Genomic DNA, 14,011 nt, shown 5'->3' on the forward strand with positions numbered 1-14,011 from the left:
ACTGGTTAGAACTTTCATGACTTTACTTTCAAATGATGTAGCTCAGAGGTACAGAAAGTAAACAAGGCTCATTAGAGCTTTGTATCATTCCTGTTTCTGACACTGCCCTTACTCTGCTGAACCAAGGGGTCACTGTTGCACTCTTAAATGATGCCCATGACAAAATCTTGAAAGTTCAAGAACACTTCTGTGGGAGATTTTATGTCAAGGGATTTGAGCTCCTGGTTTCCAAGTACTGTGGGCGGGAGTGTTGATCTAATGGCTATTTTCCTCAACAACATCACAGTTTTATCATTTAGGCCGGGTGCAAGTAAAAATAAGGTTGTGTTTCTGGTTGAGAACTGTAGGCCAAGACAGTCAGAACTCTCTGGGGGGTGGCTACACACAGAAAAATGACAGTCCCACGGAACTTATGAAGAATACTTATTCTCCGTTCTCCACTATCTGATCTAATCATGTGCAGAGATAAGGAGACCAGAGTACAGTAGATCCAGACAACAGTTCTTAAGAATTGAGAGTCTTTTGAGCTTGCACAAATCAGACACTTCAGGGCTGAGTTGTCGAAATTCATGCCCTTTTGGTGCCTGCCTGTATTATACTATTGTGCAACCTCCTTCAGTGTCTGTAAAACATACCCTTTGTCCTGAATTTTTGTCCTGAATTTTGACCCTTGGTCCTGAATTTTTGCACTCCCCGTCCTGAATTTACAACCATGCCAGTTGGTCACCCTGCATTATACAATCTAGCTACTCTAACGGCTTAACATTGTAATTTACAATAAATGGCTTGACAGTTATATAAACAGATGATGTAACCCTACTATATAATTTGAACTATAAGTCATTGGGTAGGGCATGCATTTTGTAGGTGTATGAATACATGTAGAAGGGAGAAATGCAGGCACTCAAAGTGAAAGAATCCAGTGGCTGGAGTGGGCTGGTCTGTTGATCTATACCTTTGGCTGGTATGGGAGGAAGTATGATTTGATAGACATGTCAACTGTCCAATAATGAAAGAGTGTTGATTATGAGTCGCTATATAAAACATGAGGCTGGTAGTTTAAGAAAGACCTAAAAAGAGTAACGAGTTCCAGAACGGCAATTTTACAGTGTAGTGCGACAATGTTGGTTTGGTCTATAAATAACCCAATGACTTAATGACGCTCAAAGCGGGTAAACAAAATACCAGACACCAGAGGGAAAACAGAATGTCTTATTTTTAGCCCCGCAGAACGAATATCGCGCGTGGCTCTCCCAGGGCCAGCGTCGCCTGCGCACGCCTCAAGGCCAAGGCGGACAGACAACGGCAGCCAAACAGCGTCATGCCGGGCAGTACCTTCGCCTTCTCCTCTTCGGCTCTGCGTTCTCTGCGACGGGAGGAAGAGCTTCTGGAGCGCCACAAATACACTCAGAGGCGGAACCGGGCTCTACAGAAAACTAGTTCGGTACCGGGCCAAGGCGGGGGTCTGGGGCGCCGTACCCGCCGCATGGATCCCCAGGTGTGTTGCGACCCACTGGTGCAGAATGCGCTCTTCAGCGGCAACTTGGAAAAGGTGCAACACTTCTTCAGCGGGGACGCGCCCGTCGACCTCATCATCGAAGCGCGAGGGGACGAGCTCAGGTGGACCAGCGGCGAACTCGGTGAGAGGCTGGCGTGCGGCAGAGCTGTTTGCCTAGTTTTGTGTCTGAGTTTAAGTGCTGTCCAACCGAAGCTCTCGATCAGAAAGTAGCAAATTAGACAGCAGTATGTTCCATTACCCGCGGTGTCAGTGGTTAGAATTGAGGTGTGTTGGCGGGATTATACAGTGAGCCCAGCTTTGGTATGGACGGAATGCTGCGGGCTAGAATTGAGTTCTATTTGAGGAGCTATGTGTCGAACAGCAGGGTTCATATTCCTGTGTGTCCACGATAGAGTGCCCTGGCTGACAGCTCTGTGCCACATGATAACACTGGAGTAGCAAGGGTGCTTGCTGACCATTGCAGGTTAGGAAGGAGGTACTTTGTGTGGGACCCCAATACCAAATAATAATACCTGATCCATGGCCCGACATCCTTACATCAACCAGCACTTGGAAACATTTAACAAAGCACTGTGACATGACTCAGTTGATTGATGCATCGAGTCGTAACCGTATGTAAATGTAATTAGTTACTGGTTACAGGCAGGAAAAGTTGTCATTTTCTTTTTTTGGGAACGTTCGTATACTGCGACTCCACCTAGAGGTATTGGAGCGCTTTTACATGAGCACCATATGTTACACAAGGACGCATTCATTTGTTTTAGGCACGGGAAGATCAGGTGATTTGCCCAGAATCACAGGATGTTGAGCCCAAGCCGATCCTCAAACCTAGTTCCCCAGTACTATAGTCGGCAGGTCTGGCAGTATCACCACATCCTCTCCACATTCTTAGGTAAACCACACTCAGTGTCAAAACAAAGGATAATTTGTACAAAAAGGTGCAACATTTCGGATAAAAACAACCACCTGACTTACTACAAAGGTCTCCGTGCAGTCTGCAAGTGCGCGGTATATTTCCGTGCCACTGCAATAAACTCTTGGAAGTAAGAAAGTAAAACATCTCCAGAAATAGTATAATTTCCAAATTGTAGATCATATGTTATGAATTAATATTCGTTTTTAAATCTCAAATGATGACAAACAAACTACCCTTCATTTTTATTTTCATTTATTGCGGTTTTTAAATATCGCATGCTTGGTCAAAGTCGTTACAGCGCTTTACAAGAGAGCAGGAAGAACGTTTTGGTTAGCAGACATCATACAAACAACATATTAGCATCAGGGAAACAAGGAACGAACAGCACATACCATCCGGACATTCCAGGATCAGAAGTAGCTGGCGAACCACCATAGTAAGAAAAACCAAAGGTGGTGATGGACGGAGCGTTGACACTACAAACACTCACCCCCAGTCAACTGATCTGGGTTGAATCCATCACCGTTCTTTAGCTCACTCCGCCACCCCAGTTCAGACATGGCCATATGCAAATCAGTCTGACCCTGTGCCTCATAGGAACAGTCCAGCCCGAACTGCCAAGCCATGTCTTCCCTGGACCGGAATCAAGCTTCCCAGGACCGGTTTCTGGCATTACAGCCGCCTTCAGCCGGGCTTGCTTGACTCCAGTGGCAAAGTGAGCAAGGGACTCACGTCTGAGCATACCCTGCCAACTAAGGGCGAACAAAGAAAAACCAAAGGTGGTGATGGACGGAGCGTTGACACTACAAACACTCACCCCCAGTCAAGTGATCTGGGTTGAATCCATCACCGTTCTTTAGCTCACTCCGCCACCCCAGTTCAGACATGGCCATATGCAAATCAGTCTGACCCTGTGCCTCATGGGAACAGTCCAGCCCGAACTGCCAAGCCATGTCTTCCCAGGACCGGAATCAAGCTTCCCAGGACCGGTTTCTGGCATTACAGCCGTCTTCAGCCGGGCTTGCTTGACTCCAGTGGCAAAGTGAGCAAGGGACTCACGTCTGAGCATACCCTGCCAAATTAGGGCGAACAAAGAAAAACCAAAGGTGGTGATGGACGAAGCGTTGACACTACAAACACTCACCCCCAGTCAACTGATCTGGGTTGAATCCATCACCGTTCTTTAGCTCACTCCGCCACCCCAGTTCAGACATGGCCATATGCAAATCAGTCTGACCCTGTGCCTCATGGGAACAGTCCAGCCCGAACTGCCAAGCCATGTCTTCCCTGGACCGGAATCAAGCTTCCCAGGACCAGTTTCTGGCATTACAGCCGTCTTCAGCCGGGTTTGCTTGACTCCAGTGGCAAAGTGAGCAAGGGACTCACGTCTGAGCATACCCTGCCAACTTAGGGCGAACAAAGAAAAACCAAAGGTGGTGATGGACGGAGCGTTGACGCTACAAACACTCACCCCCAGTCAACTGATCTGGGTTGAATCCATCACCGTTCTTTAGCTCACTCCGCCACCCCAGTTCAGACATGGCCATATGCAAATCAGTCTGACCCTGTGCCTCATGGGAACAGTCCAGCCCGAACTGCCAAGCCATGTCTTCCCTGGACCGGAATCAAGCTTCCCAGGACCGGTTTCTGGCATTACGGTCGTCTTCAGCCGGGCTTGCTTGACTCCAGTGGCAAAGTGAGCAAAGGACTCACGTCTGAGCATACCCTGCCAACTTAGGGCGAACAAAGAAAAACCAAAGGTGGTGATGGACGGAGCGTTGACACTACAAACACTCACCCCCAGTCAACTGATCTGGGTTGAATCCATCACCGTTCTTTAGCTCACTCCGCCACCCCAGTTCAGACATGGTCATATGAAAATCAGTCAGACCCTGTGCCTCATGGGAACAGTCCAGCCCGAACTGCCAAACCATGTCTTCCCAGGACCGGAATCAAGCTTCCCAGGACTGGTTTCTGGCATTACAGCCGTCTTCAGCCGGGCTTGCTTGACTCCAGTGGCAAAGTGAGCAAGGGACTCACGTCTGAGCATACCCTGCCAACTTAGGGCGAACAAAGATAAACCAAAGGTGGTGATGGACGGAGCGTTGACACTACAAACACTCACCCCCAGTCAACTGATCTGGGTTGAATCCATCACCGTTCTTTAGCTCACTCCGCCACCCCAGTTCAGACATGGCCATATGCAAATCAGTCTGACCCTGTGCCTCATGGGAACAGTCCAGCCCGAACTGCCAAGCCATGTCTTCTCTGGACCGGAATCAAGCTTCCCAGGACCGGTTTCTGGCATTACAGCCGTCTTCAGCCGGGCTTGCTTGACTCCAGTGGCAAAGTGAGCAAGGGACTCCCGTCAGAGCATACCCTGCCAACTTAGGGCGAACAAAGAAAAACCAAAGGTGGTGATGGACGGAGCGTTGACAATACAAACACTCACCTCCAGTCAACTGATCTGGGTTTAATCCATCACCGTTCTTTAGCTCACTCCGCCACCCCAGTTCAGACATGGCCATATGCAAATCAGTCTGACCCTGTGCCTCATGGGAACAGTCCAGCCCGAACTGCCAAGCCATGTCTTCCCTGGACCGGAATCAAGCTTCCCAGGACCGGTTTCTGGCATTACAGCCGTCTTCAGCCGGGCTTGCTTGACTCCAGTGGCAAAGTGAGCAAGGGACTCACGTCTGAGCATACCCTGCCAACTTAGGGCGAACAAAGAAAAACCAAAGGTGGTGATGGACGGAGCGTTGACAATACAAACACTCACCCCCAGTCAACTGATCTGGGTTTAATCTATCACCGTTCTTTAGCTCACTCCGCCACCCCAGTTCAGACATTGCCATATGCAAATCAGTCTGACCCTGTGCCTCATGGGAACAGTCCAGCCCGAACTGCCAAGCCATGACTTCCCTGGACCGGAATCAAGCTTCCCAGGACCGGTTTCTGGCATTACAGCCGTCTTCAGCCGGGCTTGCTTGACTCCAGTGGCAAAGTGAGCAAGGGACTCACGTCTGACCATACCCTGCCAACTTAGGGCGAACAAAGAAAAACCAAAGGTGGTGATGGACGGAGCGTTGACACTACAAACACTCACCCCCAGTCAACTGATCTGGGTTGAATGCATCACCGTTCTTTAGCTCACTCCGCCACCCCAGTTCAGACATGGCCATATGCAAATCAGTCTGACCCTGTGCCTCATGGGAACAATCCAGCCCGAACTGCCAAGCCATGTCTTCCCTGGACCGGAATTTAGCTTCCCAGGACCGGTTTCTGGCATTACAGACGTCTTCAGCCGGGCTTGCTTGACTCCAGTGGCAAAGTGAGCAAGGGACTCACGTCTGAGCATACCTTGCCAACTTAGGGCGAACAAAGAAAAACCAAAGGTGGTGATGGACGGAGCGTTGACAATACAAACACTCACCCCCAGTCAACTGATCTGGGTTTAATCCAGCACCATTCTTTAGCTCACTCCGCCACCCCAGTTCAGACATGGCCATATGCAAATCAGTCTGACCCTGTGCCTCATGGGAACAGTCCAGCCCGAACTGCCAAGCCATGTCTTCCCTTGACCGGAATCAAGCTTCCCAGGACCGGTTTCTGGCATTACAGCCATCTTCAGCCGGGCTTGCTTGACTCCAGTGGCAAAGTGAGCAAGGGACTCACGTCTGAGCATACCCTGCCAACTTAGGGCGAACAAAGAAAAACCAAAGGTGGTTATGGACGGAGCGTTGACAATACAAACACTCACCCCCAGTCAACTGATCTGGGTTTAATCCATCACCGTTCTTTAGCTCACTCCGCCACCCCAGTTCAGACATGGCCATATGCAAATCAGTCTGACCCTGTGCCTCATGGGAACAGTCCAGCCCGAACTGCCAAGCCATGACTTCCCTGAACCGGAATCAAGCTTCCCAGGACCGGTTTCTGGCATTACAGCCGTCTTCAGCCGGGCTTGCTTGACTCCAGTGGCAAAGTGAGCAAGGGACTCACGTCTGAGCATACCCTGCCAACTTAGGGCGAACAAAGAAAAAACAAAGGTGGTGATGGACAGAGCGTTGACACTACAAACACTCACCCCCAGTCAACTGATCTGGGTTGAATCCATCACCGTTCTTTAGCTCACTCCGCCACCCTAGTTCAGACATGGCCATATGCAAATCAGTCTGACCCTGTGCCTCATGGGAACAGTCCAGCCCGAACTGCCAAGCCATGTCTTCCCTGGACCGGAATCAAGCTTCCCAGGACCGGTTTCTGGCATTACAGCCGTCTTCAGCCGGGCTTGCTTGACTCCAGTGGCAAAGTGAGCAAGGGACTCACGTCTGAGCATACCCTGCCAACTTAGGGCGAACAAAGAAAAACCAAAGGTGGTGATGGACGGAGCGTTGACACTACAAACACTCACCCCCAGTCAACTGATCTGGGTTGAATGCATCACCGTTCTTTAGCTCACTCTGCCACCCCAGTTCAGACATGGCCATATGCAAATCAGTCTGACCCTGTGCCTCATGGGAACAATCCAGCCCGAACTGCCAAGCCATGTCTTCCCTGGACCGGAATCAAGCTTCCCAGGACCGGTTTCTGGCATTACAGCCGTCTTCAGCCGGGCTTGCTTGACTCCAGTGGCAAAGTGAGCAAGGGACTCACGTCTGAGCATACCCTGCCAACTTAGGGCGAACAAAGAAAAACCAAAGGTGGTGATGGACGGAGCGTTGACAATACAAACACTCACCCCCAGTCAACTGGTCTGGGTTTAATCCATCACCGTTCTTTAGCTCACTCCACCACCCCAGTTCAGACATGGCCATATGCAAATCAGTCTGACCCTGTGCCTCATGGGAACAATCCAGCCCGAACTGCCAAGCCATGTCTTCCCTGGACCGGAATCAAGCTTCCCAGGACCGGTTTCTGGCATTACAGCCGTCTTCAGCCGGGCTTGCTTGACTCCAGTGGCAAAGTGAGCAAGGGACTCACGTCTGAGCATACCCTGCCAACTTAGGGCGAACAAAGAAAAACCAAAGGTGGTGATGGACGGAGCGTTGACAATACAAACACTCACCCCCAGTCAACTGGTCTGGGTTTAATCCATCACCGTTCTTTAGCTCACTCCGCCACCCCAGTTCAGACATGGCCATATGCAAATCAGTCTGACCCTGTGCCTCATGGGAACAGTCCAGCCCGAACTGCCAAGCCATGTCTTCCCTGGACCGGAATCAAGCTTCCCAGGACCGGTTTCTGGCATTACAGCCGTCTTCAGCCGGGCTTGCTTGACTCCAGTGGCAAAGTGAGCAAGGGACTCACGTCTGAGCATACCCTGCCAACTTAGGGCGAACAAAGAAAAACCAAAGGTGGTGATGGACGGAGCGTTGACAATACAAACACTCACCCCCAGTCAACTGATCTGGGTTTAATCCATCACCGTTCTTTAGCTCACTCCGCCACACCAGTTCAGACATGGCCATATGCAAATCACTCTGACCCTGTGCCTCATGGGAACAGTCCAGCCCATACTGCCAAGCCATGACTTCCCTGGACCGGAATCAAGCTTCCCAGGACCGGTTTCTGGCATTACAGCCGTCTTCAGCCGGGCTTGCTTGACTCCAGCGGCAAAGTGAGCAAGGGACTCACATCTGAGCATACCCTGCCAACTTAGGGCGAACAAAGAAAAACCAAAGGTGGTGATGGACGGAGCGTTGACGCTACAAACACTCACCCCCAGTCAACTGATCTGGGTTGAATCCATCACCGTTCTTTAGCTCACTCCGCCACCCCAGTTCAGACATGGCCATATGCAAATCAGTCTGACCCTGTGCCTCATGGGAACAATCCAGCCTGAACTGCCAAGCCATGTCTTCCCTGGACCGGAATCAAGCTTCCCAGGACCGGTTTCTGGCATTACGGTCGTCTTCAGCCGGGCTTGCTTGACTCCAGTGGCAAAGTGAGCAAGGGACTCACGTCTGAGCATACCCTGCCAACTTAGGGCGAACAAAGAAAAACCAAAGGTGGTGATGGACGGAGCGTTGACAATACAAACACTCACCCCCAGTCAACTGGTCTGGGTTTAATCCATCACCGTTCTTTAGCTCACTCCACCACCCCAGTTCAGACATGGCCATATGCAAATCAGTCTGACCCTGTGCCTCATGGGAACAATCCAGCCCGAACTGCCAAGCCATGTCTTCCCTGGACCGGAATCAAGCTTCCCAGGACCGGTTTCTGGCATTACAGCCGTCTTCAGCCGGGCTTGCTTGACTCCAGTGGCAAAGTGAGCAAGGGACTCACGTCTGAGCATACCCTGCCAACTTAGGGCGAACAAAGAAAAACCAAAGGTGGTGATGGACGGAGCGTTGACAATACAAACACTCACCCCCAGTCAACTGGTCTGGGTTTAATCCATCACCGTTCTTTAGCTCACTCCGCCACCCCAGTTCAGACATGGCCATATGCAAATCAGTCTGACCCTGTGCCTCATGGGAACAGTCCAGCCCGAACTGCCAAGCCATGTCTTCCCTGGACCGGAATCAAGCTTCCCAGGACCGGTTTCTGGCATTACAGCCGTCTTCAGCCGGGCTTGCTTGACTCCAGTGGCAAAGTGAGCAAGGGACTCACGTCTGAGCATACCCTGCCAACTTAGGGCGAACAAAGAAAAACCAAAGGTGGTGATGGACGGAGCGTTGACAATACAAACACTCACCCCCAGTCAACTGATCTGGGTTTAATCCATCACCGTTCTTTAGCTCACTCCGCCACACCAGTTCAGACATGGCCATATGCAAATCACTCTGACCCTGTGCCTCATGGGAACAGTCCAGCCCATACTGCCAAGCCATGACTTCCCTGGACCGGAATCAAGCTTCCCAGGACCGGTTTCTGGCATTACAGCCGTCTTCAGCCGGGCTTGCTTGACTCCAGCGGCAAAGTGAGCAAGGGACTCACATCTGAGCATACCCTGCCAACTTAGGGCGAACAAAGAAAAACCAAAGGTGGTGATGGACGGAGCGTTGACGCTACAAACACTCACCCCCAGTCAACTGATCTGGGTTGAATCCATCACCGTTCTTTAGCTCACTCCGCCACCCCAGTTCAGACATGGCCATATGCAAATCAGTCTGACCCTGTGCCTCATGGGAACAATCCAGCCCGAACTGCCAAGCCATGTCTTCCCTGGACCGGAATCAAGCTTCCCAGGACCGGTTTCTGGCATTACGGTCGTCTTCAGCCGGGCTTGCTTGACTCCAGTGGCAAAGTGAGCAAGGGACTCACGTCTGAGCATACCCTGCCAACTTAGGGCGAACAAAGAAAAACCAAAGGTGGTGATGGACGGAGCGTTGACACTACAAACACTCACCCCCAGTCAACTGATCTGGGTTGAATCCATCACCGTTCTTTAGCTCACTCCGCCACCCCAGTTCAGACATGGTCATATGAAAATCAGTCTGACCCTGTGCCTCATGGGAACAGTCCAGCCCGAACTGCCAAGCCATGTCTTCCCAGGACCGGAATCAAGCTTCCCAGGACTGGTTTCTGGCATTACAGCCGTCTTCAGCCGGGCTTGCTTGACTCCAGTGGCAAAGTGAGCAAGGGACTCACGTCTGAGCATACCCTGCCAACTTAGGGCGAACAAAGAAAAAACAAAGGTGGTGATGGACGGAGCGTTGACACTATAAACACTCACCCCCAGTCAACTGATCTGGGTTGAATCCATCACCGTTCTTTAGCTCACTCCGCCACCCCAGTTCAGACATGGCCATATGCAAATCAGTCTGACCCTGTGCCTCATGGGAACAGTCCAGCCCGAACTGCCAAGCCATGTCTTCCCTGGACCGGAATCAAGCTTCCCAGGACCGGTTTCTGGCATTACAGCCGTCTTCAGCCGGGCTTGCTTGACTCCAGTGGCAAAGTGAGCAAGGGACTCACGTCTGAGCATACCCTGCCAACTTAGGGCGAACAAAGATAAACCAAAGGTGGTGATGGACGGAGCGTTGACACTACAAACACTCACCCCCAGTCAACTGATCTGGGTTGAATCCATCACCGTTCTTTAGCTCACTCCGCCACCCCAGTTCAGACATGGTGTGAGAAGTTGGCCTGATAGGTGATGTTTCCAATTCTGGAACCACCTATTATCAGACCAAACAATCCCTTATGGTGTCAGGTTGTAAGTCAACCTTGTTAGACAAGCTATCCTAGGGGTAGCATGGACTAAGCAGCCTAAAGGCTTAACTTAAGAGGTCGTGTTAAGCGAGCTGTTTTACCACATACAATCCTGTAATATCAAATGAAAGGACACCACACAAGTATATATTATAAAAATATATGTATTTATTACTAAAAACAATCCCCAGTATTCTTTATGAATAAAGGGGCACAAGGGTTAAATCAAAAGCACAGTTTAAACATACAAAGTTGCACAATTATGGATGAGGGCGGGTGGCCACTCAAACCATATACTAAACAAGTGGTATAAGAGATACCAATCGAACAGTGGTTAGGCCTAGGGCCTAGGGAATCGCTGGGAGCAGTTGGGACAAGCAATGCTGAAGTCGGGAGAGGCCCACGGGATTCGGGAGCAGTGCGGAAAGCGCACGCATGCACCAATGTTAACCAAAGGTGCGTAAAAGTTGTAAAGTTAAAGTTTAAGGACACTTCCGCTGAACCTAGAGGAACAAAACTTAAGACACAGACCCTAGAGATGTGTACCAGTGTGGGAACACCGGCGGAGTAAAGTTACCTCACCCACAGGAAGCGGGTGCACAGGGTCGAAGTTGAGTCAGGTTTCGTCACGCAGGCTCTTGGTGCTTGAAGCTGAAAGGGCTGCAGGCGGGGTGAAAGAGAAGTGTCCGGTGGAGTCCAAGGGTGGACTCGAGTCGAAAAGTACCTGAAAGCAGAGGGGACAGAGTCTGGGTCACTCAGCAGTGACCAGGGTGGAACCAGGACGGAACCAGGCAATGTCGGGCGCAATCAGGTGATCGTCGAGGAGCTTCTCTCCGCTGTCACGTGGGCTCTGGGGCATCTGCGACGTCCAGGAGCGGGTCACGATCTGTCCCACGAGGGCTCTCACCGTCGGCGCAGTCGGCTTCAAGTTTGGAGCAAACAACACTTGGCAAGAGCAATCCACGCGGAACCGGGAGATTGCTTCTCACTCGAACCAGGAGGGTCAGAGTGGGGGCTCCTTTTCAGGGGAGCTGGTGCAGATCTGGAGCAACCAGATTTGCAGGTCGAATTTCAAAGTTCGTCGGTACAGGGGCCACTAGCTGGCTGGCAAGTGACCGGGCCAACGCGTTGAGCCAAATGGAGCAGAAGGGCCCCACGCAGCACTCGTCGAGTGTGGGGGGCTGAACTTCGGTGCAAGTGTGGCTCAGGGTTGGGGCTTCTCAAACCCCGGTGTACAGCTTCGAGGGTCACTCGTGGGCTGCACGGTCAGCGTCTCGTGGTCAATTCAAGATGGCGTGCCCCACGCTTCCGGTCGCCTCCACGGGTCTCAGCTCTGCAGGGACTGTGGATCGGGCTGTTGGAAGGCAGGCAAGCTTGATCTCGTCGATCTCTGTCGCTCGAGTTCCGGCGGGAACTGCGACAAAGCAGACGTCGATGGCTGGATGGTGCCTCTTTGCACAGGGTGGTCACTCCTTGACCACAAGGGAGATTCTTCGGGCTTCTACGTCGAGTAGGATGTCGAAGGGTCCAGAATTTCGTTTCTTATGTTTCTTCAGGATAATCTGAAGTGCATTGGCACTGCTCCCAGTCTTATACTAATTTTGGGGGCTGGATTACCTGCTAGGTCCCCTCCTATGGGTGGGACCCAGGAAGTGGGTGGATACACCCCCTTCCTTTGATCCAGGCCGCCCTGGCACGAGGGCTGGAGTGCCCCAGAACCGGTTTGGCCGGATTATGCAAGGGGCAGCCTTGTGCGCCCCAGGCAGTGTCTGGTTTCTTTCAAACCTCCCTGCTACAATCCACTATCTCCTGTCTGGAGGGTGGTAACACCCCCCTGCGACAGGAAACCCTTTGTCCAGGCCCCATTTGGCTGAGTTTCGGTCAGCTTCAGGGGGTCAGACTCTTGTCTGTGGCAGAGGCATCCATTTTGTGGATCTAAGGTCCTTTTAGAAATTAACCGCATTTAAGTAAAGTAACATGTCTTACCCCTCTAGAGGGGTGGAATGCTATCCCCGTCGCCAGAACTGGCGAGGGGATAGTATTCCAAATCGTATGACACCTTACACGACATGTTTTGATAAAGCCAAACCAAAGTTGCTATATAACCGCGAGGATTATAAGGCACTTAAGAGTATATGGTATGGCATTATCCTGAAACAGCTTAGGGAGTTGTTCCCGACAGCTGCAGACAGGCTCAGCTCATGCTAGAGCTCCATCTCACATGAAACCACGCACTCTGCCTCCAGGATTGATGAGGCCTTCCATAGGAATGGCTCACAGGTTTATATGTGTCCAGATATAGGTTTAGATATAGGTATACTATATCTAAGTAAGGGGTGATTACACCACCTTACCCCAGCTGAGTGATCAGCCAGTTGTGTCAATTTAAGAACCAGCCAGGGGTGGCAAAAGATATGCTGCAGCCCCTGGTAGGCCTTGGTGGCCCCTATGCCCTGGGCACCTATAGTGCATTATACAGGGGCTGACAAGGAGTCCATTTCCAATTGTGGTATGTACCTATAGCACATGTATCAGTAATTTAATGAGAGAACAGCAGGCTGGGGGTCTGATCAGCAGGCCCACAGCCTCAGTAGTCGAAAACCAGTGAAGCAAAAAGCAAAAATTTGGGGTGACCATAGGATAGCAGACCCTACTCTCCTACACAACCCCCCCAAACGCAGGGACATTAAACTAACCTTGACCAGATAAGTCTTCATGTTCTAAGTGGAAGTACCTGGAGAGACCATCTGCATTACCATGGTCAGTCCCTGGGCGGTGCTCCACTGTAAAGTCCATCCCCTGTAGGGAAATGGACCACCTGAGCAGTTTGGGGTTTTCACCCTTCATCTGATTGAGCCACAAGAGGGGCTTATGGTCTGTCTGAACTAGGAAGTGAGTTCCAAACAAGTAGGACCTCAACTTCTTCAGGGCCCAAACCACAGCAAAGGCCTCCCTCTCGATGGCTGACCAACGTTTCTCTCTGGGGGTCAGCCTTCTGCTAATAAAAGCAATGGGCTGGTCTTGACCATCTTGATTAAGGTGTGAGAGCACAGCTCCCACCCCCAACTCAGAAGCATCTGTCTGTACAATGAACTGTTTGGAGTAGTCAGGACTCTTCAGGATAGGTGCAGAGCACATGGCCTTCTTCAGGTCTTCAAATGCCTTTTGACAGCTAACTGTCCACTGAACCTTTTTTGGCATCTTCTTGGATGTCAAGTCATTTAATGGTGTCACTATAGACCCATAGTTTTTCACAAACTTTCTGTAATACCCAGTCAGGCCCAAGAAGGCTCTGACTTGTGTCTGGGTAACTGGAGGAGCCCAGTCCTGTATGGTCTGGATTTTGCTCTCCAGTGGCTGAACCTGACCTCCACCTACTAGGTGGCCCAGGTATACAACCTTACTCTGCCCTA

At 51.1% G+C, this 14,011-nt stretch overlaps 1 protein-coding gene across 4 annotated transcripts in view; it reads left to right on the plus strand.

The window, feature by feature from the left end:
• Positions 1–1,260: 1,260 nt before the first annotated feature.
• ASB10 (ankyrin repeat and SOCS box containing 10) overlaps positions 1,261–14,011 on the plus strand; it is a 491,601-nt gene continuing 478,850 nt past the window's right edge. For all 4 annotated transcript variants that reach the window (XM_078662805.1, XM_078662808.1, XM_078662807.1 and 1 more), the window contains exon 1: positions 1,261–1,640. In XM_078662805.1, the coding sequence (XP_078518931.1) occupies positions 1,322–1,640 (319 nt within the window). In that variant the 5' untranslated portion in view covers positions 1,261–1,321. The remainder of the gene's footprint in view (positions 1,641–14,011) is intronic.

This window comes from Lissotriton helveticus, chromosome 10 (assembly GCF_964261635.1).
Source record: "Lissotriton helveticus chromosome 10, aLisHel1.1, whole genome shotgun sequence".
In the NCBI taxonomy this organism is placed as follows: domain Eukaryota; kingdom Metazoa; phylum Chordata; class Amphibia; order Caudata; family Salamandridae; genus Lissotriton; species Lissotriton helveticus.